This window comes from Pongo abelii, chromosome 1 (genome assembly GCF_028885655.2).
Source record: "Pongo abelii isolate AG06213 chromosome 1, NHGRI_mPonAbe1-v2.0_pri, whole genome shotgun sequence".
NCBI lineage: Eukaryota > Metazoa > Chordata > Mammalia > Primates > Hominidae > Pongo > Pongo abelii.
In genome coordinates this window covers 118,760,223-118,786,487 of record NC_071985.2, presented here as the reverse complement: position 1 = coordinate 118,786,487, position 26,265 = coordinate 118,760,223, and the positions used below count along the sequence as shown (strand labels likewise).

General features: G+C 42.1%; 2 protein-coding genes across 7 annotated transcripts in view; both read left to right on the top strand.

Moving 5' to 3' along the window:
* Nucleotides 1-18,906, top strand: part of HIPK1 (homeodomain interacting protein kinase 1) — a 50,950-nt gene extending 32,044 nt beyond the window's left edge. For 3 of the 6 annotated variants that reach the window (XM_054553946.1, XM_054553913.1, XM_009246036.4), the window contains 8 exons: nucleotides 3,437-3,558; nucleotides 4,509-4,643; nucleotides 7,260-7,402; nucleotides 8,851-9,033; nucleotides 9,526-9,732; nucleotides 11,039-11,280; nucleotides 12,901-13,031; nucleotides 14,090-18,906. In XM_054553946.1, the coding sequence (XP_054409921.1) occupies nucleotides 3,437-3,558; nucleotides 4,509-4,643; nucleotides 7,260-7,402; nucleotides 8,851-9,033; nucleotides 9,526-9,732; nucleotides 11,039-11,280; nucleotides 12,901-13,031; nucleotides 14,090-14,578 (1,652 nt within the window). In that variant the 3' untranslated portion in view covers nucleotides 14,579-18,906. The remainder of the gene's footprint in view (nucleotides 1-3,436; nucleotides 3,559-4,508; nucleotides 4,644-7,259; nucleotides 7,403-8,850; nucleotides 9,034-9,525; nucleotides 9,733-11,038; nucleotides 11,281-12,900; nucleotides 13,032-14,089) is intronic. The other 3 variants (XM_054553936.1, XM_054553915.1, XM_054553926.1) reach the window with 3 other exon arrangements.
* Nucleotides 18,907-20,496: 1,590 nt separating this feature from the next.
* Nucleotides 20,497-23,349, top strand: OLFML3 (olfactomedin like 3). The gene is made up of 3 exons (XM_002810400.6): nucleotides 20,497-20,736; nucleotides 21,436-21,721; nucleotides 22,051-23,349. Exons 1-3 carry the CDS (start codon nucleotides 20,623-20,625, stop codon nucleotides 22,869-22,871), a joined length of 1,221 nt encoding a protein of 406 aa, XP_002810446.3. The 5' UTR covers nucleotides 20,497-20,622; the 3' UTR covers nucleotides 22,872-23,349.
* Nucleotides 23,350-26,265: the final 2,916 nt, after the last annotated feature.

Below are 26,265 nucleotides of genomic sequence, written 5' to 3'. Positions count from 1 at the left end.
TGCAAACTCCTGTCAACAGAGGAACAGAATAGCTGAAGGAGGAGGCTGAGTCCCTGTGTTGCAATAAGGTTTTAATTTTCACATTCCCATCCTTCTTAATTTTCACATTGTTGTTCTGTAATCTAGTCTGTCCAGTTTCTTTTTTCTGTATATGGGAAATGTGTGTTTAATCATTTGGTAAGCCATTTAGAAGAATGTTACTTTAAGGCTAAAATCTAATGACACATTTGACTTTCCCAAGAGAAGGTCAGTGTCAGTACCCTGTGAGAATAAACCAGGATTCAGGTATTTCATATAACACTTTACATAGAAGCAGGTAGCATTTTTGCCTTTTTACATCAATTACTTATTGACCGTGACTCTCTTGTTTGTTTGGTTTCTGACAGAGTTGGAGCAAGCAGAAGGAAAAGAGGGGCTAGGGGAGTCTGAGAGATTACCAGGAGGACAGGAGAGCAATAGCAATGTAAACCAGGGAGAAACCACAGGGAGAGCAGAGGAACAGATTCAAAATCCGTAAATGCACATTTAGCCTAACTTACCAAATTATTTTCTGCATATGCTTCATAATAGTAAATTCTGTAGTTGGGATTGTCATATGTTGAGTGATTCTTCCACTGTGCTTAGCAGATTAGCCACTTTTTTCACCACTTTTTCCAAAGAGTTTCATTGGAACAGTTTTCAGATGTGGGACCCTGAAGTTTTCTGCTGCTTCTCAGATGATACGAGATGAAGCAGAAGAACTTTTGAGTTCCTTTAACAAAACAAAATGTAAACTAAAGAAGTTAGAGGGGAAAAGTGGGATAACCCTTTTTAGTATAATTAGGTAAGTATAAGCTTTGAAATTTTTCCTATCTAGGAAGTATAAATAACCTGAGGAGCTATTAGAGCATACTTAAAATTTTCCAAATGAAAAGGGAGTTTTAAAATTAAGGTGATGATGATGATGATGCCTGATATGTGTTATTGTATGCCAGATAATGTTCCAAGTGCTTTTACATGTATCAATTTATCTTCACTAACAATTCTGGGAGGGTAATGTCATTATCCCCAATTTATAGATGAGAATTTTGAGCATGGTTCCTTCATATGCCCAAAGTCCTTTAACTAATTATTGCAGAACCATGATTTGAACCCAGGCAGGGGACTTCATAGCTTCTGTATTTTGAAGTATTATTCCTTATTGCCCTTCAGTTGCCAGCCACCGCTAGTTGCTCATTTCTGTGCAACAATGGTCTATTCCAGGTTGCCACTTTTCTTGGACTATCTGTTCTTTTACAAGATGACTATACTTACAGGAGGATAGATCCTCATCAGTTAGGCAATTTATTCTTTCCATACTTACCTGATTATTTAAAGGACTACGTTCAATAAAACAAAATAATAACAAAAAATGAAACTATAATCCGTTTTAGGTCAGGAACCAGGGAGAACCTTCCAACAATGTTGCCTTTTGTTAATTCTTTTTTTCCACTTTTGGGCTCAGCCTAAAGTACAATAGCAATCTAATACATTAGAGTCACATTTGTAGGTCAGTACTATAAATACTACTTTCCATACTATCCTGGTTGGCCAAAATAGATACACATTTTGCTTAGTGGTAACTATTATTCTGTAATTTTGTCACCTTTTGCTTTATCACCCTGAGGGCTATAGATGAGCTTCTGAAGTGAACATTTCCTCCTAAATTTTACCAATTTGTAGGAGGCTATTATTATACAATACCAATGTCTTGTAGTTAGGCATGTATCCATGTCCTACTATAGGCAGGAATTTTGTGTAGCTTAGCCTTCTTATTAGATAACATTGCCTACGGAAGCATGGCTGGCAACTTTTTAATCTTGATATATGAATTTGTTACTTTTTATTTTTATATAAGTAGAACTTAAAAAAAGATATTGTTAGTGTTTTAATTCTGATTTTACTATGCCCTCTTATTTTGTATGTTGCTGGATTGTATTTTTCTTCATGACAACTTGTTATTAAATTACTCATAAATTACTGAAGTGGAAAATTAGAAGACTGGCTTGCTGAAAATAGCAGTATTAGGTCTATGAGTTTTGCTCATTTGATACCTCCATAGTAATATTAAGAGAAATTAGTTGGTGATAGTTGAGAAAATGTCACTGAGGGAGTCTTTAATTAAAATCTTTATATCCTCACTTAACAAAATTGCAGACATTAGTGAATTGGAAATATAATAGCAACTTGAATTCTTTATGTTGCAAGTTTTGATAAAGTACAGAAGCAACTGAAGGCTCTCAAGTCTTGACAAAAAGAATTGTCTTTAGTTGCGCTTTTCCCCAGAAGGAGGTCTATTTGTAGGAAAGATTTATTCAACATTTGTTCTAAGCGCATAATGAATAAAAAGATAAAGAAGACATGGTTATTGTTATAAAGGCACTGTTAAAAAGAAGAATTCTTGATTTTCCTAGCTGTCCATTAACTACAAAAGAGCCCTATTAAATGTCAATGACAAGAGTAGATTTCTAAAATAAGTTGAAGAAAGTTTCTATAAACCAGAATGTCTGATTTTAAAATATTCTTATCCTAGGCATAATTTTTTTCAGTTCATGCCTGGTTAAGGATAAAATATATGACTGATTTATGGACTAGGTTATATTTTTTGAGGAATGGGGAAAAACATTCTAAATAAAAAGGTAACTTAGAGTATAAATTATGGAGCTTTTCATAATCTTTCTTATCTAATTCACTAAAAGTTATACTTAAGCCTTTGCTTTTAAAGATTAGAATTTTAAAAACAAGTTTTTTTTTCCCGTAGTGGATTAAAAAGTGAATAATGCTGGGCACAGTGGCTCACACCTGTAATCCCAGCACTTTGGGAGGCCAGGGTGGGCAGATCACGAGGTCAGGAGTTTGAGACCAGCCTGGCCAACATGGTGAAACCCCGTCTCTACTAAAAATACAAAAATTAGACGGGCATGGTGGCGCACTCCTGTAGTCCCAGCTACTTGGGAGGCTGTGGCAGAAGAATCGCTTGAACTTGGGACGCAGAGGTTGCAATGAGCCCACATAGCGCCACTGCACTCCAGCCTGGGTGACAGAGCGAGACTCCATCTCCAAAAAAAAAAAAAAAGTGAATTTAATTTACTAAGTGAAGATTTTTTTGTTTTTGCCTGTGCTCTTAATGGAGATGGGATGAATATTGTGTTTTAAATTTTGTAGCATAAAAAAAATTGAGAATTCCTTTAAACCAACCCTTGCTATATCAAACATCTTTCCATTAACCTAACCTGAGGGGAAGTCTCCCTTTTCTTAACTTCCAAGACTTCTATGAATGAAACTTCTTTGTCTTAAGCATCTAGGATTAAAACCTGAACAGTGGATTATTTGAACAGAAAAGCTGAAAACAAAATAATCTTAAAACAGTACTCCCAGACCTTGCAAAACTATTTAACTGTGATGCTGTTTTCAATAGCTGGACTACAAGCAACAACAAAGCATTCTGGATTCCCTGTGAGGATGGATAATGCTGTACCAATTGTACCCCAGGCACCAGCTGCTCAGCCACTACAGATTCAGTCAGGAGTTCTCACGCAGGTAAAAGCTAGAGCAATGTGGATACTCAGTATTGCTAAACACTATTGAGATTCAGATTTTTGTCCTAGAAAATGGTATTTCCTTGGACTATAAGATCTTTCTTGGTCATGATTCAGTGGACTTAAAATGAAACATCTCTATGGAACAATATACTCATTCCTAACACTATTGCAACTCTGCCATTGTCTTCCTTAGACTTGCAGGGAAAAAAATATCCAGACATTCTTGAGAAATGGTCTTCTGAGTAAGTTTACTCTAATTTTGCGGGGTGAAGCGTTTTTTTTGTTGTTGTTGTTTGTTTTTTAAATGTTGGAGCTCATATAAAGATAAGTATATATGCAGCATTTTGATTCTAAAATATAACGTTCCACTTTTGCACCCTTTGTGTCCCTTTTGCTCACTCTTTTAGAACTTCATCACAGTTGAGAGGCTGGATCACATCAGGATGCCTCTTCACGTATTACATTCCTTCATTCCTTGTGTTTAACCAGATTGTAGAAAGCTTTAAAACTTTATACTTGCTATGGAACATTTGACTAAGATGATAGAGAAAATTGTAAAGTATTTAAATAGCAACAAACAGTATATTTTATATTTTATATATAAATGTTTGTGGCCTATGACACATAGGAAATTCTCAAATCCAAAAACCCTATTTTGTGAACAGGAGGAAGAATTCTTAATAAATGTCTTTGTTTCATAGAACTGATCCGCTGAATCTAGCCCAAGGAGGATTCCTATACTTCTTTGTTTTAGGCCATTGGCATTTGACTTTGTGGGCCAATGCTGTACAAAGTTGAAGGGGGAAAGTTGTGTTTGGTATATGCATTTTAGGTGCTATCAAATTACTGTTCATTGTCAGTAATAACTTGGGGGGAATGAGAACCCTTCTGAATCCAGATATCCTGCCTCCGTGTTTGTTTCACTCACCTGCCTAATCTACGTTTCAGGGAAGCTGTACACCACTAATGGTAGCAACTCTCCACCCTCAAGTAGCCACCATCACACCGCAGTATGCGGTGCCCTTTACTCTGAGCTGCGCAGCCGGCCGGCCGGCGCTGGTTGAACAGACTGCTGCTGTACTGGTAATTCCCCTCACTTGATTGTGTTACTAACGGAGTTTCTTTGGTTTCTTTCTTTTTTGTTTTTTCCTGTTTGTTTTTGTTCTGTTTTTTTCTGGTTTATTTTTCAAAAAATTTTTTAGCTTAGTCTTTGCAGAGGGCATGGAAGCATGTGCCGTCTTGTGGCTGTGTTCTTGCTACATCTTTTAATGTCTCATTGTTTTCCTCCCCAACATTTGCTGTAGCACTGTCTGACTGATGGTTATGTGGCTCTGTAAGGAGCCAGATCCCTTGATTCTTCTTTGCCAGCCTAGTGTGATAAAAGCTCTCTATGTAGCCTCAGAAGAGCTTCAACACTGTTACTTGTTTTCTGCCTTTTACCCTCTGATCCTTGAGAATGAAGGAAATGGCCTTTAATTTGGCTCAGCTACAGGTACCCGGATGGCCAAAATTGAACTCCTTGGCAAGATAGCTTTCTCCTTTTTTTGCTGTTTTAAGGTTCTAAAACTTTTCTGCATGTGGAAATGCTTAAGATGCTCTTAATTTATTGCTTTATCAGTTGATATTAACCATCCTTCTATGGACACATGAAAATAGCTCTTTTTGCCACTCATGATCAGTGGCAGCTTATATCTTACATTTAAAGATATTCCCTTTAGAATGTAGATCATATTGTAGGTCATATTGTTGGTTGAAATTAAAAGTGAACACATTTTTAGGAGTTTTGGGAGGAATTAATTATTTTACAAATAGGTTTTTATACAAAGGTTGAAAGTATGGCCAACAAACTATGCAAATACAATATCTTTGTTATTAAAAGTCATGGGGAATAGTTACTTAATATAGCTGCAATTGTAGTATTGGGCTTAGAGATAGAAAAAACAACCAAGACTTTGAGGTGTGTTTCAGGATTTGTAACCTTAAGAGTGATTTTTTGGATGTGTTTTGGTTTATATGGGGAGTTAGAATTGTTTATTGGATATCCAGCATTTTATCATTTGAAATTTAAAATTAGGTAACCATCCAAAAACCTGAAAGGCACTATTGAATCCTGTTATTTCTCTGTTTTCAAAGTTGCTCTAAATTTCTTTTGTTGTTTCTTAAGTATTCATGTGAGTGAAAACACTTCCAGAAACATACTTTGGTTGGAATTCGGTTTTCAGTTTAAAAGTCTTTGTCACTTCCAGATTAATTTTCTTGTAAGCATAAAACCTGAGTGTGAGGGAGTCAGATATATTTCCAACTTGATTGATCCAAGCCACTGGTTTTAACTCACTCATCTGTAGTTTCGAGGTTGGAATGTTAGTTGACACTTCTCCTTTGCTGCTTCTCTTAAGTTTGCACTAGCCATTTGCTAAGCTTTGCATATTTTTGTTCTTCCTCTGTCAAAACAGTTCGTCGCTTGGAACGCCAGATTTCTGCCTCACATTGGAATGTTATTTCTTGCTTTATATTAAACTACATGCTTTGTCTTGTGCAGGTGTTGGCTTATGGAAAGACGCATGGTGTGACTTAACATACTTCTTTTATTTTTTGTTTTGTTTTATTTTGTTTTAAATTCTGCTTATGGTAGCAGACGTGTTTGCAGTTTCTCTGCTTTGAAGGCTTCTTGTTTGGAACCAGTATTTGTAACAAGTGGATCTGTTACTTGCAGAAATATTTTTAAAACAGTGTGTTGATGGCCTTGCAATTTGAAATTCAAGAAACAGAACCATATGTACCCAAGCATTGTAGGTAATCGTACTGCAGAATTCAAGTTTAAAAAGGAAACTTCCAAATCTGTTCCTATGTTTTTTTTTTTTTTCCAAAAAATGCCAGAATTTCTGTGAGGAAGAAGTACAGAAAACATTTGTTGCTCAGTTTATTGCAAGTGACATGGCTTTTTTAAAACTAGAAATCATGTATTTTCTTGTAGTGATTAGTTTTTATGTGGAAATATTCCTGCAAATGATACATAAAAACACATTTTAGGTAACTATTAGAAACAAAGTATGACGCTTTCTGCTTCTATTTCTTAAACATCTTACTTTTTGCCTTATTTTGAAATTCCATTATGTGGCTATAAATGATGAAGTTAGCTTTTTCTTGCTGGCATGAGATTTTTTTCCCAAAAGCATTAGGCCTTTGGTCATCCACATCTGGCTCCATTTTCCAAATACTACCCTTTTAAAAAAGGGAACAGTTCTGCCCTTTGTTTTATGGGTTGAATTGATCTGATATCTGATTGGCAGTCAGATTAAAAAATTTTTAATCTCCAGGGAGTCCTCTTAACTCTTTCTAGGGATTTATTTTAGAATTGTTGCAAAAATGAAACTCCAGCATTTAACCAGCTCTTATCTCTGAACTCTCAGACTCCTTTTCTCTACAGTATAATAGAAGCTCTTAACTGCAGGGATCTTCTTTTCTTTAATACCCGGGTGGTCAGGTTATGGGGGTGGGCAAGAGAAAGCACTATGTTTTCTTTCCCCATTCATAAGACTTGTAGCTTGAGCCCCTCTGACCTTTCTTTTTTAATCTCTGCAAGTTAACAATCTACAAGCAACTTCTTTTAAGATATGAATTTTTCTTTCTTTAAAAAAACAGAAGAAAAAGCCAAGAATGAATCAAGTCTGGATGTTTTTTGTGTGTGTTTCCCTACAGCAGGCGTGGCCTGGAGGGACTCAGCAAATTCTCCTGCCTTCAACTTGGCAACAGTTGCCTGGGGTAGCTCTACACAACTCTGTCCAGCCCACAGCAATGATTCCAGAGGCCATGGGGAGTGGACAGCAGCTAGCCGACTGGAGGCAAGTGTCCTATGATACTCTGGGAGATTTGTAAGGGCAAGATCCCATAGGGTGGGAGCACTTTTGGAATCTTTTAAGAACCCATATCAGGCTAGGAGATGGTGTTATAAGAAAACTTTGAATATAAGAAAGCAATAGGTTCTGAAGGTCAGGAATCATTTCTTCTAGATTTTTTAAAGAGAGTCTTAAGTGATTAGAAACCATACAGTGAGATCCTAAAGCCTGGTAATCTAGGTCCCCAACTTTATCTTTTAAAATGAAAATTCTTTTTTCTTTTTTTAATGTTTAATTTTTGTGATTACATACTAGGTATATATATTTATGGGGTACATGAGATGTTTTGACACAGGCGTGTAATGTGAAATAAGCACATCATGGAAAAGGGGGTGTCCATCCCCTCAAGCATTTATCCTTTGAGTTACAAACAATCCAATTACACTCTTTAAGTCATTTAAAAATGTACAATTAAGTTATTACTGACTATAATCACCTATTGTGCTCTCAAATAGTAGTTCTTATTCTTTTTTTTTTTTGTACCCATTAACCATCCCTACCTCGCCACTAGCCCTCCACTACTCTTACCAGCCTCTGGTAACCATCCTACTCTCTATGTCCATGAATTAAATTGTTTTGATTTTTAGATCCCATAAATAAGTGAGAACATGTGGTTTGTCTTTCTGTGTCTGGCTTATTTCACTTAACATAATGATCTTGAGTTCCATCCATGTTGTTGCAAATGACAGGATCTCATTCTTTTTGTGGCTGTGTAGTACTCCATTGTGTATATGTACCATATTTTCTTTATCCATTCATCTGTTGATGGACACTTAGGCTGCTTCCAAATCTTACTGTGAACAGTGCTGCAACATAGGAGTGCAGATATCTCTTTGATATACTGATTTCCTTTCTTTTGGGTATATACCCAGCAGTGGGATTGCTGCATCATATGGTAGCTCAATTTTTAGTTTTTACAGGAACCTCCAAACTGTTCTCCATAATAGTTGTACTAACTTACATTCCTACCAACAGTGTACAGTTGTTCCCTTTTCTCCATATCCTTGGCAGCGTTTATTATTGCTTGTTTTTTGGTTATAAGACATTTTAACTGGGGTGGGATAATATCTCATTGCAGTTTTGATCTGCATTTCTCTGATGATCAGAGATGTTGAGCACCTTTTCATATGCCTGTTTGTCATTTGTAAGTCATCTTTTGGAAAATGTCTATTCAAATCTTTTGCCCATTTTTTGATCGTATTATTAGATTTTTTTCCATAGAGTTGTTTGAGCTGCTTACGTATTCCGGTTATTAATCCCTTATCAGATGGTAGGTGCTCAACTTTAAAAAAATAAAATGCAGCTGCATTTTGGCTAATTGCTTTTGATGTCTGTTTGGTCCTGATTCTTCAGTGGTTTTGGAATTCAGTTTCTCTTTGTTTCTGTTGGTACAGGAATGCCCACTCTCATGGCAACCAGTACAGCACTATCATGCAGCAGCCATCCTTGCTGACTAACCATGTGACATTGGCCACTGCTCAGCCTCTGAATGTTGGTGTTGCCCATGTTGTCAGACAACAACAATCCAGTTCTCTCCCTTCGAAGAAGAATAAGCAGTCAGCTCCAGTCTCTTCAAAGTGAGTCTGTGTTACAGCTGATAGTTAAAACTGTGCCAGTTTGAGAGATATGTTGCGTTGCATTTGGAATATTGTATAGACATATAATATAGATATGAAGCAGCAAGTAGCTGCCAAATTGAGGAAGAGCAAATCATTTCATCTGGGAATGTACACCAGGTGTGTCCTGCTTTATGATGATCCTTTCTCTCTGCTGCCACTTTGAATCTAGGGCATTTTATGATGTTTTTATTTTACTTTACAGAGTGAAATTTAATCCTGGGATAAAGGGCTTATAAAAGTAAAATGTCTTTTGTATTTTGGTGTTCTTGTCCCTGGAAACTCTTGCCAGCATGGTGCTTATTTTCACTGGAACTTGTATAGTTAAATGTATTTGCTTAATGATTATGTAAAAAGGAATCAGTGAGTAAATTGGAAAGCAGTCTGGGGAAAAGATACACAATTTGGAAGGCCAAGGACTGAATCGTCTTTCCATGTGAACTTTTCCTACAGGTCCTCTCTAGATGTTCTGCCTTCCCAAGTCTATTCTCTGGTTGGGAGCAGTCCTCTCCGCACCACATCTTCTTATAATTCCTTAGTCCCTGTCCAAGATCAGCATCAGCCCATCATCATTCCAGATACTCCCAGCCCTCCTGTGAGTGTCATCACTATCCGAAGTGACACTGATGAGGAAGAGGACAACAAATACAAGCCCAGTAGGTAAGATAAGTGAATGGTTCCTGGCTCTGTTGGTTTTAGACTGTTGGCTTCAGGCAAGTGGGCCCAGTTTGGCCTGTGAAAGAAAGGACCAGTGGGGCACGGTGGCTCACGCCTGTAATCCCAGCACTTTGGGAGGTTGAGGCCAGCAGATCATCTGAGGTCAGGAGTTCGAGACCAGCCTGGCCAACATGGCACAACCCTGTCTCTACTAAAAATACAAAAATTAGTGGGGCGTGGTAGCACATGTTTGTATCCCAGCTACTTGGGAGGCTGAGGTAGGAGAATCACTTGAACCCAGGAGGCGGAGGTTGCAGTGAGCTGAGATCATGCCACTGTACTCCAGCCTGAGTGACAGAGCAAGACTGCATCCCCTCCCGCCCCCACCCAAAAAAAGGGCCAAAGAAAAAGGTATTTTGGAAGCATAGCCTTCGATGGGGCTTTTGGTGTTGGGCATACAGAAGAGGGAATGACCTCTTGCTTTTACCTGAGAAGGTAGGATTCACACATGAAAGTAACTTAGGAGACTTTACAGAGTCATACAGAAATGAAGTTTAAGTGAACTTGGAAGAGAAAATTTAGAATGAATTTAGAGCCTGTTAGTTCAAAAGGACCAACTGTAAGATGGTAGAGGCAACATACAGGAGGTGTTAGAGGTGTGGACTCTGAAGTCATTCTGTCCTGGGTCTGAATCCTGTGTTCACCACTCATCACTTCTTGTGTGACCCTGGGCAAGTTCCTCATCTCCCTATTCCTTAGTTTCCTCATCTGCAAAATGGGGTTAATAGTACCTACTTCATAGGATTGTTGTAAGGATTCAGTGAGATGTATGTAGAGCATGAGAGTAGTGCCTGATACATAAGTACCCAGAAGTTTACTGCTGCTAATATTACTATTATTATTACCATCTTTATCATCATTGTTATCATGGGAGAACCAGAGACAGATCATCTAAGAAACATTGCTTAAAAGGGCAGTTGAAGCTCGGCATGGTGGCTCATGCCTGGAATCCTAGCACTTTGGGAGGCCAAAGCGGGAAGATCACTTGAGCCCAGGAATTTGAGACCAGCCTGGGAAACATAGTGACATCTCATCACTACAAAAGATAAAAACAGTTGGGCATGGTGGTACACACCTGTAGTCCCAGCTACTCGAGAGGCTAAGATGGGAGGATAGCTTGAGCCCAGGAGGTTGAGGTTGCAGTGAGCTGTGATCACTCCACTGCACTCCAGCCTGGGTGACAGAACAAGACCCTGTCACACACACAAAAAAGAACAATTCAATTTTCATGTATTTTTCTTTTCCTCAGCTCTGGCCTGAAGCCAAGGTCTAATGTCATCAGTTATGTCACAGTCAATGATTCTCCAGACTCTGACTCTTCTTTGAGCAGCCCTTATTCCACTGATACCCTGAGTGCTCTCCGAGGCAATAGTGGACCCGTTTTGGAGGGGCCTGGCAGAGTTGTGGCAGATGGCACTGGCACCCGCACCATCATTGTGCCTCCACTGAAAACTCAGCTTGGTGACTGCACTGTAGCAACCCAGGCCTCAGGTGAGTGTATCTTCACAGCTTGAGTTGAATTCTCCTTTGATGTGTGTATGCTTAAGTATTTTGCCATAATCCACTTATGTCAGTGGTAGAGACCAATGGTGTAGACATTCTTAAAGAGTCCGTAATTCAGAAATCAGTTCCCTGCACAATGTGAAATTATTTTTGGCCATCACTTTATTTTCCTGTGTTTATTTTGCTTGGATTAATATACAAATGAGATTGTAGTCTCAGAAACACATTCAGTGCTGATGGGAGAAAGCAGACAAGACGTGTGATATTGCAAGAAGAATTAGCAGGCAATTAGGTTTGCCACAGATGATTTGAATTTGGCAATCGAGATGTAGACAGGACTTGATAATATTGAAAATGACTGCAAAAGTGTTTTGGAAAACAGTTATATTCTTTAGATTTTTTTCTCACCCAGTGTCATAGCAGTGATGCTTTTGATGGTTTTATTACCAACCCAATTACTTCCATCTTCTTTGCTCTCTTAGATACTGGACTTAGGCACCCTGCTTCAGTTATTGTGTTAGTTGGGTAATAGTAGTTGCAGTAACAAATCCTAGATTTTTGTAGCGTAACGTAGTAGAATTTTACTTCTCTCTCATATAATTTCTTGGTACAAGTGTTTGATTCCTGAGCATCCAGTCAGAAGGAGAAAGAAAGTTTGAAGGAGGCACACACATGTCTTAACCTCTTTAGGCTGGAAATAAGTGGAAATAGTGAATACTTCTCACATGGCCCCACCTAGATGCAAGTGAGCCCAGGCAATGTAGTCTTGTCAAGGCAGCTGCTTTTCAGTGACAACTTCATACCAAGGAAGGGGTTGGTGAAGTTTAGGTGTCAACATAAACCTGGGCCATACTTGTATAAATTATGTTTTATTATGTATTATCTTACTGCCATAGACATAAACAGGGTTGTAATTTGAGGGTATTGTGTTATGCCTCTGTGTGATTCTTTTCAGAAGTAGACAGTTGTCCCATTGCAGACAAGGGAGAGAGCTTCCTGAAGCCAGGCTACTGAATAGAATTATTAGTACCTCCGTGTGCTCTTGGGTCCAGAGAATATAGGCTATCACATGAGACACTGAATAAATGCTCTGGTTTTCCTAATGGGAACACAGAAGCAAGCAAAATTTCACATTCAGCTGTCCTGTAATTTCTTAGAATTTGAAGATAGTAAGTGTCCAACAAGATAGAATTTTGCCTTCTTTTAAACCCTCTTGACACTTTAATATCCTAAGAATTACCAATAGCTTTCTTAGCTTCACATTATCATTTCTGTGCTTGTTTAATCCCTTCCTACATAAAACTATAAACTCTTGGAGAGAGGGATGGTGTCTTAGCATATTTGTATTTCCAATCGTTCCTTGTATATAACAAGAGATTATAGTTAAAATATATATAATATTTATGTAAGTGAACATTTTGAGGATCCTATGTGGAGATTTGTGCCAAGACAGAAAAGAAAAGGGTGATAACAGGTTATTTTCTTCTGGTGTCAATAGAATTGAGACCTTAATGCTTGCAAACTATATACAGATGTGGACTAATTAATATGATGCCATCTGCTCAGTGATGTCTACTCATAACTATTAAGCCTGGTGCTTTTTTTTAGGTCTCCTGAGCAATAAGACCAAGCCAGTAGCTTCAGTGAGTGGGCAGTCATCTGGATGCTGTATCACCCCCACAGGGTATCGAGCTCAACGCGGGGGGACCAGTGCAGCACAACCACTCAACCTTAGCCAGGTGAGCGCTACGGGCTACTGCCTTCTGTTTGGGCCCTGCACTGTTGTTACTTTCTGGAGAACCCTGCTTCTGGCTGGATGCTGAATAAAGCCAAATGAAGCCCCTTTTGTGTCAAACAATTTTGTGTTCTATGGCTTACGTCGTACCGCATATGCTGTGTCTCTTCATTCACTCTGTAAGTGTGTTCGGGATGTACATTCTAGGTTTTCCATCAGACCTCCCTAAGTCTACCCTGGAAGGTTAGAGAAACGTCTGGGATTTAGAAAGAGCCTGGGATGCTTTAACCATGTCTGTGATAGGCATATGCTTTGAGACCAGATTCTCTTTATCCCCAGGCCATAAGTAAGCTGATCCTTACATTGTTTACTTGAGTCAAGAGATTGTGAAAAGCTCATTGGCCACCAAATTCAACTGGTTCTAGGTCCTACTTGTTGCTGGAGTCTGGGATTTGGGACTTCCCCACGCTCTGAACACCCCCAGCCCCAACCTACCCTTCTGCTTCTCTCATTACTTTATTCTATTTGTGTTCACTCTTAGAAGCTAAAATTCGAGTGCTTGTATGATGTCCACCAGTAGTGAGAAAGTGTCAATATGAGGGTGTGTGAGAGCACGTGCAAGTGAAAATGTCAGTTTGAGTTAGTGCATGTATTTTAGGCTCCACATTTCAAGAGGGGTATGAAGAACGTAGAGGACAAAAACAAAAGAAAGCAATGGTAAGAAATAAAGGTTAGGAAAAATTCAAATTTACTGACGCCAGAATAGGGTGAGTTGAGTCACCAGTTATTAACGTGCAGGAGTGGAGAACCCTATGATCTCTTGATTCTCCCTCTTCCTGTCATAAGCAAACTGCTGTTACCTGAGCCAGGTTAGGATCTGTCTTGCTAAGAGGCAGAGGGAGGGGTGGCTGATTTCTGACAGCATTCAATGCCATTCTGGGAGATTATGTGTTATACCCATTCAGAAACAGTACAAGTCAGGACCTGAGCTCTTAACTTGGCCTTTGGTGCCCTGAGCCGGAGTGACCTCAAGATTCCTTACTTCTTCCTTCTTTCTTCCAGAACCAGCAGTCATCGGCGGCTCCAACCTCGCAGGAGAGAAGCAGCAACCCAGCCCCCCGCAGGCAGCAGGCGTTTGTGGCCCCTCTCTCCCAAGCCCCTTACACCTTCCAGCATGGCAGCCCGCTACACTCGACGGGGCACCCACACCTTGCCCCAGCCCCTGCTCACCTGCCAAGCCAGGCTCATCTGTATACGTATGCTGCCCCGACTTCTGCTGCTGCACTGGGCTCAACCAGCTCCATTGCTCATCTTTTCTCCCCACAGGGTTCCTCAAGGCATGCTGCAGCCTATACCACTCACCCTAGCACTTTGGTGCACCAGGTCCCTGTCAGTGTTGGGCCCAGCCTCCTCACTTCTGCCAGCGTGGCCCCTGCTCAGTACCAACACCAGTTTGCCACCCAATCCTACATTGGGTCTTCCCGAGGCTCAGCAATTTACACTGGATACCCGCTGAGTCCTACCAAGATCAGCCAGTATTCCTACTTATAGTTGGTGAGCATGAGGGAGGAGGAGTCATGGCTACCTTCTCCTGGCCCTGAGTTCTTAATATTGGGCTATGATGAGATGCTCCTTTACCCTCTTGAAATTTCTTAGCCAGCAACTTGTTCTGCAGGGGCCCACTGAAGCAGAAGGTTTTTCTCTGGGGGAACCTGTCTCAGTGTTGACTGCATTGTTGTAGTCTTCCCAAAGTTTGCCCTATTTTTAAATTCTTTATTTTTGTGACAGCAATTTTGGTACTTGGAAGAGTTCAGATGCCCATCTTCTGCAGTTACCAAGGAAGAGAGATTGTTCTGAAGTTACCCTCTGAAAAATATTTTGTCTCTCTGACTTGATTTCTATAAATGCTTTTAAAAACAAGTGAAGCCCCTCTTTATTTCATTTTGTGTTATTGTGATTGCTGGTCAGGAAGAATGCTGATAGAAGGAGTTGAAATCTGATGACAAGAAAAGAAAAATCATTACTTTTTGTTTGTTTATAAACTCAGACTTACCTATTTTATTTTAAAAGCGACTTACCCAAGTCTGTATTTTTACTATCAGGCATTTCTCCTCAAAGTCTCACATTTGTTTATTGGACATTTAAACTTACAGAGTTTCAGTTTTGTTTTAATGTCATACTATACTTAATGGGCAATTGTTATTTTTGCAAAACTGGTTATGTATTACTCTATGTTACTATTGGGATTCTCTCAATTGCTCCTGTGTTTGTTATAAAGTAGTGTTTAAAAGGCAGCTCACCATTTGCTGGTAACTTAATGTGAGAGAATCCATATCTGCGTGAAAACACCAAGTATTCTTTTTAAATGAAGCACCATGAATTCTTTTTTAAATTATTTTTTAAAAGTCTTTCTCTCTCTGATTCAGCTTAAATTTTTTTATTGAAAAAGCCATTAAGGTGGTTGTTATTATATGACGGTGGTTGTTTTATTATATGCAAAATCTCTGTCTATTATGAGATACTGGCATTGATGAGCTTTGCCTAAAGATTAGTATGAATTTTCAATAATACACCTCTGTTTTGCTCATCTCTCCCTTCTGTTTTATGTGATTTGTTTGGGGAGAAAGCTAAAAAAAACCTGAAACCAGATAAGAACATTTCTTGTGTATAGCTTTTATACCTTAAAGTAGCTTCCTTTGTATGCCAGCAGCAAATTGAATGCTCTCTTATTAAGACTTATATAATAAGTGCATGTAGGAATTGCAAAAAATATTTTAAAAATTTATTACTGAATTTAAAAATATTTTAGAAGTTTTGTAATGGTGGTGTTTTAATATTTTACATAATTAAATATGTACATATTGATTAGAAAAATATAACAAGCAATTTTTCCTGCTAACCCAAAATGTTATTTGTAATCAAATGTGTAGTGATTACACTTGAATTGTGTACTTAGTGTGTATGTGATCCTCCAGTGTTATCCCGGAGATGGATTGATGTCTCCATTGTATTTAAACCAAAATGAACTGATACTTGTTGGAATGTATGTGAACTAATTGCAATTATATTAGAGCATATTACTGTAGTGCTGAATGAGCAGGGGCATTGCCTGCAAGGAGAGGAGACCCTTGGAATTGTTTTGCACAGGTGTGTCTGGTGAGGAGTTTTTCAGTGTGTCTCTTCCTTCCCTTTCTTCCTCCTTCCCTTATTGTAGTGCCTTATATGATAATGTAGTGGTTAATAGAGTTTACAGTGAGCTTGCCTTAGGATGGACCAGCAAGCCCCCGTGGACCCTAAGTTGTTCACCGGGATTTATCAGAACAGGATTAGTAGCTGTATTGTGTAAATGCATTGTTCTCAGTTTCCCTGCCAACATTGAAAAATAAAAACAGCAGCTTTTCTCCTTTACCACCACATCTACCCCTTTCCATTTTAGATTCTCAGCTGAGTTCTCACAGAAGCATTTTCCCCATGTGGCTCTCTCACTGTGCATTGCTACCTTGCTTCTGTGAGAATTCAGGAAGCAGGTGAGAGGAGTCAAGCCAATATTAAATATGCATTCTTTTAAAGTATGTGCAATCACTTTTAGAATGAATTTTTTTTTTCCTTTTCCCATGTGGCAGTCCTTCCTGCACATAGTTGACATTCCTAGTAAAATATTTGCTTGTTGAAAAAAACATGTAACAGATGTGTTTATACCAAAGAGCCTGTTGTATTGCTTACCATGTCCCCATACTATGAGGAGGAGTTTTGTGGTGCCGCTGGTGACAGGGAACTCACAGAAAGGTTTCTTAGCTGGTGAAGAATATAGAGAAGGAACCAAAGCCTGTTGAGTCATTGAGGCTTTTGAGGTTTCTTTTTTAACGGCTTGTATAGTCTTGGGGCCCTTCAAGCTGTGAAATTGTCCTTGTACTCTCAGCTCCTGCATGGATCTGGGTCAAGTAGAAGGTACTGGGGATGGGGACATTCCTGCCCATAAAGGATTTGGGGAAAGAAGGTTAATCCTAAAATACAGGTGTGTTCCATCTGAATTGAAAATGATATATTTGAGGTATAATTTTAGGACTGGTTCTATGTAGATAGAGATGGTGTCAAGGAGGTGCAGGATGGAGATGGGAGATTTCATGGAGCCTGGTAAGCCAGCTCTGTACCAGGTTGAACACCGAGGAGCTGTCAAAGTATTTGGAGTTTCTTCATTGTAAGGAGTAAGGGCTTCCAAGATGGGGCAGGTAGTCAGTACAGCCTACCAGGAACATGTTGTGTTTTCTTTATTTTTTAAAATCATTATATTGAGTTGTGTTTTCAGCACTATATTGGTCAAGATAGCCAAGCAGTTTGTATAATTTCTGTCACTAGTGTCATACAGTTTTTTGGTCAACATGTGTGATCTTTGTGTCTCCTTTTTGCCAAGCACATTTTGATTTTCTTGTTGGAACATAGGTCTAGTTTCTAAAGGACAAATTTTTTGTTCCTTGTCTTTTTTCTACAAGGGACAAGATTTGTTCTTTTTTGTAAGAAATGAGATGCAGGAAACAAAACCAAATCCCATCCCTGCACCCCAGTCCAATAAGCAGATACCACTTAAGATAGGAGTCTAAACGCCACAGAAAAGGATAATACCAAGAGCTTGTATTGTTACCTTAATCACTTGACTAGCAGTTTGTGGCTTTAAAAACTTTAGAGATTTTTCAGTCTTAATCTGCAAACTGGCATTTCCGATTTTCCAACATAAAAATCCACCTGTGTCTGCTGAATGTGTATGTATGTGCTCACTGTGGCTTTAGATTCTGTCCCTGGGGTTAGCCCTGTTGGCCCTGACAGGAAGGGAGGAAGCCTGGTGAATTTAGTGAGCAGCTGGCCTGGGTCACAGTGACCTGACCTCAAACCAGCTTAAGGCTTTAAGTCCTCTCTTAGAACTTGCTTTTCTACTTCTTCCTTTCCGGGTGAGAGAAGAAGCGGGGAAGGGTTCAGTGTAGCCACTCTGGGCTCATAGGGACACTTGGTCACTCCAGAGTTTTTAATAGCTCCCAGGAGGTGATATTATTTTTAGTGATCAGCTGAAATACCAACCCTAGGAATAAGAACTCCATTTCAAACGGTTCTGGCCATTCTGAGCCTGCTTTTGTGATTGCTCATCCATTGTCCTCCACTAGAGGGGCTAAGCTTGACTGCCCTTAGCCAGGCAAGCACAGTAATGTGTGTTTTGTTCAGCATTATTATGCAAAAATTCACTAGTTGAGATGGTTTGTTTTAGGATAGGAAATGAAATTGCCTCTCAGTGACAGGAGTGGCCCGAGCCTGCTTCCTATTTTGATTTTTTTTTTTTAAACTGATAGATGGTGCAGCATGTCTACATGGTTGTTTGTTGCTAAACTTTATATAATGTGTGGTTTCAATTCAGCTTGAAAAATAATCTCACTACATGTAGCAGTACATTATATGTACATTATATGTAATGTTAGTATTTCTGCTTTGAATCCTTGATATTGCAATGGAATTCCTACTTTATTAAATGTATTTGATATGCTAGTTATTGTGTGCGATTTAAACTTTTTTTGCTTTCTCCCTTTTTTTGGTTGTGCGCTTTCTTTTACAACAAGCCTCTAGAAACAGATAGTTTCTGAGAATTACTGAGCTATGTTTGTAATGCAGATGTACTTAGGGAGTATGTAAAATAATCATTTTAACAAAAGAAATAGATATTTAAAATTTAATACTAACTGTGGGAAAAGGGTCCATTGTGTAAAACATAGTTTATCTTTGGATTCAATGTTTGTCTTTGGTTTTACAAAGTAGCTTGTATTTTCAGTATTTTCTACATAATATGGTAAAATGTAGAGCAATTGCAATGCATCAATAAAATGGGTAAATTTTCTGAATTATGTGGCTGTTTTTGACTTCTGTTATAGGATATAAAGGAGATCAATAAATGACATCTTTGAAAGTGGCTAAGCATACTGTATTTGAACATCAGTAAAGTACTAGAGACAATTTCATTCTTCATACAAATCTCCATACTGGAAATGAATAGGGTTTGGCAGGGAATACTTCCCAAGAATGCAGTGTCCAGGGTCCTTACTTCACATCATCTGGATCTGACCCTTTGAAAGAGGTAGAAGACTTCTGAGACAGGCTAATTAAGCTTTGTTTCCTCATGTATTTTGCCAAATAGCAGTAGCAGAATGAAAAGATGAGTAACCACAGGAAGCTGCTATTTTTCCCCTCCTTTCAAGCTGTACTGTTAGAGTCATGGTCCTTTTTAGAGAAGGAACCTCTCATCAGATTCTGTTGATTCTAAAGTGAATAGAATTTCTTCCGATAAAGAAATAGGGGTTTGTTTGGATTAATGACTGCAGGTCTCTGAGTAAATGCTCTATTTGATTTTTTTTTTGGCCCGTGTGTCAGGCCAAGTCTACCTTATGGTGGCCATTAATTCATTTTGGGCTCCTTCAGCCTTAGTTGGGGTATAGAAATGAGAAACAGTCAGAAATACCCTTTTGGATCACAACCAAGAGAAATAACCAATAGTCTTTTCTCCCAATGGTAAGGAGGTCAGAACACATTGATTTAGACTGTAACAACATATATATATATCAGATCCCGCCCCCCCTGCAATAAATGAATGTATAGTAAATTAGTGTGAACTCACTGAATACTCCTCAGTTTTGGTGAGAGACTATATCTGGCCTTTTTCAAGCAAAGGAAAGCCATGTAAAACAGCGCAGCTGTCAGCCTTACTTCCAGATGATCGAGTTAATTTACTAACTTCTCAGTGACCTGTTTTTTTTTTTTTTTAATCTCAGTTATATTTTCTTCCTTGGGCTAAATCAGAGAGATATTTGCATAGCCCCCAAAGTAGTAATTGGATAGTCTTGGGGGAAATACGCATTTTAGTGGTGAAAACCCCTGTAAATTCAATATATTTGGCTTTTGTGGAAAATTTTCCTCATGGGGTGAAGTCTAAGCCTTAGTTTCTATATTAATCATTAGAGATGACACCAGGTGCTTAGCACAAGGTGGCGCTAATGAGCTTTAGAATAAGTTGGGCTTGACCACTTGGGCCATTTTTTTCCTGCTTCCTCCCCTCAAGCCTCACCTCCCCAGCTCCCAGCTTCTACTGAACAAGGCTGAAAACAACCCACTCTATTGCAGGGAAAGGGAAGAATTAATGAAAAATTTCAGTTTCTTAAGAAGTAAGCACTGGTGAAATTTTCCTAAAACAGGAATGGCATTTGCTGAGTTTTCTCTGGGGTCTCTGCTTCCTGCAGCTAGCTTCCCTGCTTGACTGCCCAGAAGGCCTCTGCCTTCAGGTTTCCATCTCTTTCCCCTCCAGAGGAGCCTACAGCCTAGGCAGGAGGTGGTTAAGGCTTCTGGCTGCTGTGCAATGGGGCCATCTGTGTTTGATCAATCCTGGCGGAAAGGAGGGGGTGGGGGTTGTAAAGAGACTGAAAGCATTCCAGAGTAGTGAGAGAGACCCAGAGATCAGAAGGAGAGAAGGCACCGCCCCCACCCCGCCTCCAAAGCTAACCCTCAGGCTTGAGGGGAAGAGGCTGACTGTACGTTCCTTCTACTCTGGCACCACTCTCCAGGCTGCCATGGGGCCCAGCACCCTTCTCCTCATCTTATTCCTTTTGTCATGGTCGGGACCCCTTCAAGGACAGCAGCACCACCTTGTGGAGTACATGGAACGCCGACTAGCTGCTTTAGAGGTGAGGGACCCCCTTCTCTTCTAGCCCAGCCTAGAAGGATTCCAGGTCTATTGGTTCAACCAGTTTGTTAGGGATCTGGGGATAACAAGAAAGGGCTCTGTAAGAGTCTACAGAAAATTCTGTCTTAATAAGAGGACCTTCAGAATGACAAGCCCTCCTCTTACCCCACATAGAACAATGCCAAAGCAAATAGACTTGCATTTTACCTCTGGGATTAGATAGAATAAGGGGGCAGAGTGGAAATGTGAGCCAAGATTGTGGGGCTGCATCTCCAGAGGAGGTGATGATTCTGTTGAAGTTGGAGGTTCCCAGGGAATCTATAACTTCCTGTCTTTTTAACAGTTTGAGATCTGTAGCATTTTAGTGTCCGAGAGGATAATTGCTAAGGGAGCAGAGACCTCTTCACACCTTCATGCGCTTAGACCTGCCTAGAGGCTCAGATGGCTCAGTGGCACTGCTCACAGAGAACACAGGCTGGAGGACATGGAGTCGGAGTAGGGGCCTAGGTGAATCTCAGCTAGGCTCTTTGCACATTTAGCACCTCTGCACATCTGGTTTCCTTTTCTGCAGGAGTGGAAGGGGATATTGAAGCCTGGCTGAGTTTGCTCTTTTTTTCCCATTCCTGACTCCCGAGTTGGGCCTCTCCCTGCCTGGGAGTTGTAACCCTGCAGCCTCCCTCCTGATCCCCTATCCCTTCAGGAACGGCTGGCCCAGTGCCAGGACCAGAGTAGTCGGCATGCTGCTGAGCTGCGGGACTTCAAGAACAAGATGCTGCCACTGCTGGAGGTGGCAGAGAAGGAGCGGGAGGCACTCAGAACTGAGGCCGATACCATCTCTGGGAGAGTGGATCGTCTGGAGCGGGAGGTGGACTATCTGGAGACCCAGAACCCAGCTCTGCCCTGTGTAGAGTTTGATGAGAAGGTGACTGGAGGCCCTGGGACCAAAGGCAAGGGAAGAAGGAATGAGAAGTACGATATGGTGACAGGTAAACGATCTAAAAGCAGGCCCCTAACTCTCTCAGAACAAATATTCTTCCTTCCTTGCTTCTACTCTTTTTTTCGCTTTGTCCCAGTCCATTGTGGCTCTGTCTTCTGGAACCTGTTTTAGGGAAAACTCTGTAATGCCAGGTCTATTAAGGAGAGGTTCTGGGGATCCAGGCTGCTGTGGTACCCGCTCTTTTTCAATTCTCCCTAAGAGTGGAGGCATCCACTGGGCAAATGCTCACTATTCTCCAGATCACCCACCCTGGGGGAGTTCCTGCTGGAGGCATCTAATTCTTGCCTCTATTTCCTTTTCCTGTGCTTTTCTCATCAGACTGTGGCTACACAATCTCTCAAGTGAGATCAATGAAGATTCTGAAGCGATTTGGTGGCCCCGCTGGTCTATGGACCAAGGATCCACTGGGGCAAACAGAGAAGATCTACGTGTTAGATGGGACACAGAATGACACAGCCTTTGTCTTCCCAAGGCTGCGTGACTTCACCCTTGCCATGGCTGCCCGGAAAGCTTCCCGAGTCCGGGTGCCCTTCCCCTGGGTAGGCACAGGGCAGCTGGTATATGGTGGCTTTCTTTATTTTGCCCGGAGGCCTCCTGGAAGACCTGGTGGGGGTGGTGAGATGGAGAACACTTTGCAGCTAATCAAATTCCACCTGGCAAACCGAACAGTGGTGGACAGCTCAGTATTCCCAGCAGAGGGGCTGATCCCCCCCTACGGCTTGACAGCAGACACCTACATCGACCTGGCAGCTGATGAGGAAGGTCTTTGGGCTGTCTATGCCACCCGGGAGGATGACAGGCACTTGTGTCTGGCCAAGTTAGATCCACAGACACTGGACACAGAGCAGCAGTGGGACACACCATGTCCCAGAGAGAATGCTGAGGCTGCCTTTGTCATCTGTGGGACCCTCTATGTCGTCTATAACACCCGTCCTGCCAGTCGGGCCCGCATCCAGTGCTCCTTTGATGCCAGCGGCACCCTGACCCCTGAACGGGCAGCACTCCCTTATTTTCCCCGCAGATATGGTGCCCATGCCAGCCTCCGCTATAACCCCCGAGAACGCCAGCTCTATGCCTGGGACGATGGCTACCAGATTGTCTATAAGCTGGAGATGAGGAAGAAAGAGGAGGAGGTTTGAGGAGCTAGCCTTGTTTTTTGCATCTTTCTCACTCCCATACATTTATATTATATCCCCACTAAATTTCCTGTTCCTCATTCTTCAAATGTGGGCCAGTTGTGGCTCAAATCCTCTATATTTTTAGCCAATGGCAATCAAATTCTTTCAGCTCCTTTGTTTCATACGAACTCCAGATCCCGAGTAATCCTTTTAGAGCTCAAAGAGTCAAAACCCTCAATGTTCCCTCCTGCTCTCCTGCCCCATGTCAACAAATTTCAGGCTAAGGATGACCCAGACCCAGGGCGCTAACCTTGTATGCGGGCAGGCCCAGGGAGCAGGCAGCAGTGTTCTTGCCCTCAGAGTGACTTGGGAAGGGAGAAATAGGAGACATCCAGCTCTGCTCTCTCTTCCTCACTCCTCCCTTCAGTGTTCTGAGGAACAGGACTTTCTCCACATTGTTTTGTATTGCAATATTTTGCATTAAAAGGAAAATCCACTACTCCTCTCCTGTGTTTGTTTGGGGTAGCCCTCAGATCAAACTTCCCCCTGACCATCCATTTTCTCCCTCCCAACCCACCCCCACTCCTTGAGCCATATTAAAGACTTGGCGGGGCTCCCTTTGCTGAGGAAGAGTTTACTGTGAGGCGCCTGGGGGAAGTGGCAGAATCCCGCCACTTTAGGAGGCTGGACGAAAGGCCTCCTTCCACACCCACCGCCATCCACAGCAGCCAATCCACAGCAGCCATCCTAGAACCTCAGTGGCACCGTGCCTCTGGCTGTGAGACACTGGGGCCCAGGGCAGAGATTCCAGTTCCGATTCTCAGAGGATTTTGAGCTACAAAATGCATGTTAGTTGCATTGCAGTCTAGTGTGGAAACCAGAGCCCTGAATGCCTGTGTTTTCCGTAAGAACTGAAGTCTCCCCTCTAAAGTGGACTCTGCCCCCCACCCCAGACCTCCACTCCCACCTCCAGCGTTGCGCTCCTGCAGGGCCAGGTTGCACAATCATTCTCGGTCTGAACCACTCTGATTTTCCTGCTGCCACAGCGTCTGCGGTTTGTGCAGGGAGGAGGGGCAGTGACTGTGTCCCAGATGTTGGCCTTACCCGGTCCACAGCCTATTCTTGCTCTCCTCTTCTCCACCCTCATCACCCTTACCTACCCACTCCAGCCCTGAACCTGGCTGAAGCCTGTCAGGACTTCTGGAAACTTAACCCTCTCTGGCCCATACCCTGGCCTCTGGCGTTGGATTGCAGAGCGTAATGTGGGGAAGGGAGAAGGGAGAGGAGGAGGAAGGCTCCAGGCTTTGGACTCCAGTCTCCAGGAATCTGCTGATTTCTGCACCAGGCCCCCACCCCAGCCTCACCCTCACTGCTGCGTGCTCAGCTCGCAGGGGCAAGGCTGGCTGATGGGCAGGATCCACTGTTTTCGTGAGGAGTCCACCTCAGGCATCCCTGGGGGTCCTCTTGGTTATCTGCCCTAGCCAAGTGCGGGAAAGGGCACAGCCTTCTCCCCAAAGCACAGCCCTCCTTCCCGCCCCAGGTGGGGTGGCTCAGTCAGGGCCCTGTGAGCCTCCCTTTGTCTTCTTTTCTTTTCTCCTCAGGCAGAGCTGCTCCAGACGTAGGTTGATGAGGATGGGGAAAGAAAGACAGTGAAGCACCTCACAAAGGCACTATTATAGGGAGCCCGGGGCGGGCAGGGGCTCTCTCCCGTTGAATTCTCTCCTAATGTGGGGCTGGCAACAGTAATCACCACCTGTCAGCCCACGGAACAGCTGGCTGCGGCACACGTGGTGCACAGGGAGGGGTTGAGGGGGAAGGGCATTCTGAGCACAGGCCTGGAGAATGGGGTCTGGGCCACAGGGCTGGCAGTGCAGCGTGGGGACTGTGGATGCCCCATGTGGAAGGGGAGCTTGTCTGCTCCCTGGCGTGACTGTGTGTGTGTGTGCTGGGGGTGGGAGGTGCCTGTGTGTGGCAGAGGTGATTGTCTGCTCCCTGGTGTGACTGTTGGGGTGGGGGGAGGGGGCACCGCCCGTGTGTGGCAGAGGTGCTTGTCGTCTCCCTAGTGTGACTGTGTGTGTGTATGTGTATGTGTGCCTGCATGTGGCAGGGGAGCTTGTCTGCTAGCTTGTGTGGCTGTATGAGTGTGTGATAGGAGGCTGTAGGGTCAGGCTGTGTCTTTGGGGTTACCTTGTTAGAGCACCAAACACCAGGAGCGGCTCTGATGCCCTTGATGAGAGCATAACCTGAGACTCCATGTGTATAAGTGACGTCAAGGAATGTGTATTTGAAGTACATTCTTAACGCCTTGTTACTTCCATGAAAATCAGGTAACCAGGTTCTTCCGCGTTACATGTGTGTGCTCATCTTTGTGGCATCTATCTTTGCCTGATTCCTCCTCCATGAGAAAGAAAAAAAGCTTGTTTTTTTTTTGCTTACAATTTCTCTGGAAAAGTTCATTCAGGCTTTTCTGAAAGGGCAGAAATCTCTGGGGCCTTGTCGTTTATTACTTTTGTCTTCCTTCTTTTTGGCTCCTGTGCAACAGCTAGTGCTATTTTGGAAGCATTATGGAAGGTGAGTAGAACTGTGTGGGCAGATCCAGTGAACTGTCCAAATTCATTAAACTGAATTATCTGCTGCTCCAGGAGACAGCACCAGTAGCTAAATCCTATCATCCACAAGTAGCCTCAGATCCCCCTCAGACCCTCCACAACACATCACTTGGCAGAAATAGGTTATGACCTCTGATTTGGTTGAACAAAAGACAGTGGAAGGCAAAGGGCCTAGTAGAGGAGAGAGGGGTTAAAAGCCCAAAGAGAAGTCCCACATATGCCCCAGTGCCTGGCCAATGGGTGGTACAGTAAACACCCAAGGATGAGGATGTGGGAAGGGCACCAAGAACCAGGAGGGGCTGCTGTGGTGGAGGCAGCTGTCTGCTAGGTCTTAGGTCCAGATGTTGCTTCTCCATCATGAGGCAGTATTGAGAGGGCTCCCCTCTCCGCCACACTGGGCCTCAGGGTTTCCTGCTTTACCTCCTAAGCTCCCCTCCTTGTTCTCAATATCCTCTCTTCTCCAATGCTGGTCTTAGTATCTGCCTGCCAGAGAATCCACAGTGTGTGTCTTGTTCATTTTAATCAAGGAAGCTGAGCCAGTATTGTGAGCGCCCTGGATGGTGGAGAGGGACAGGGCAGAGATGGACAGGATGAAGTTGTTGATTCAGCTGTCAGTGTTTCCTCTGGGATGGGCTCTGAGCTAAACAGAAACCAAGCCCTCCTTTTCCTCCTCCTCCAGTCTGAGATTTTCTGGGCCTCTTCTCATCTCTCCTTGAACAGGCACCCCTTCCCTGAGGCTCCTGGGGGCATCCTCTTCCACTGCTCCCCCCTCCTCTACCTGGTTTAGAGGAAAGCATGCCCATTTT

Coding starts and splice junctions, on each gene's coding strand:
- OLFML3 (XM_002810400.6), top strand. CDS start 20,623: ATGGGGCCCAGCACCCTTCTCCTCATCTTATTCCTTTTGTCATGGTCG. Junction 20,737..21,435: donor GCCGACTAGCTGCTTTAGAG/GTGAGGGACCCC, acceptor CTATCCCTTCAG/GAACGGCTGGCCCAGTGCCA. Junction 21,722..22,050: donor GAAGTACGATATGGTGACAG/GTAAACGATCTA, acceptor TTTTCTCATCAG/ACTGTGGCTACACAATCTCT.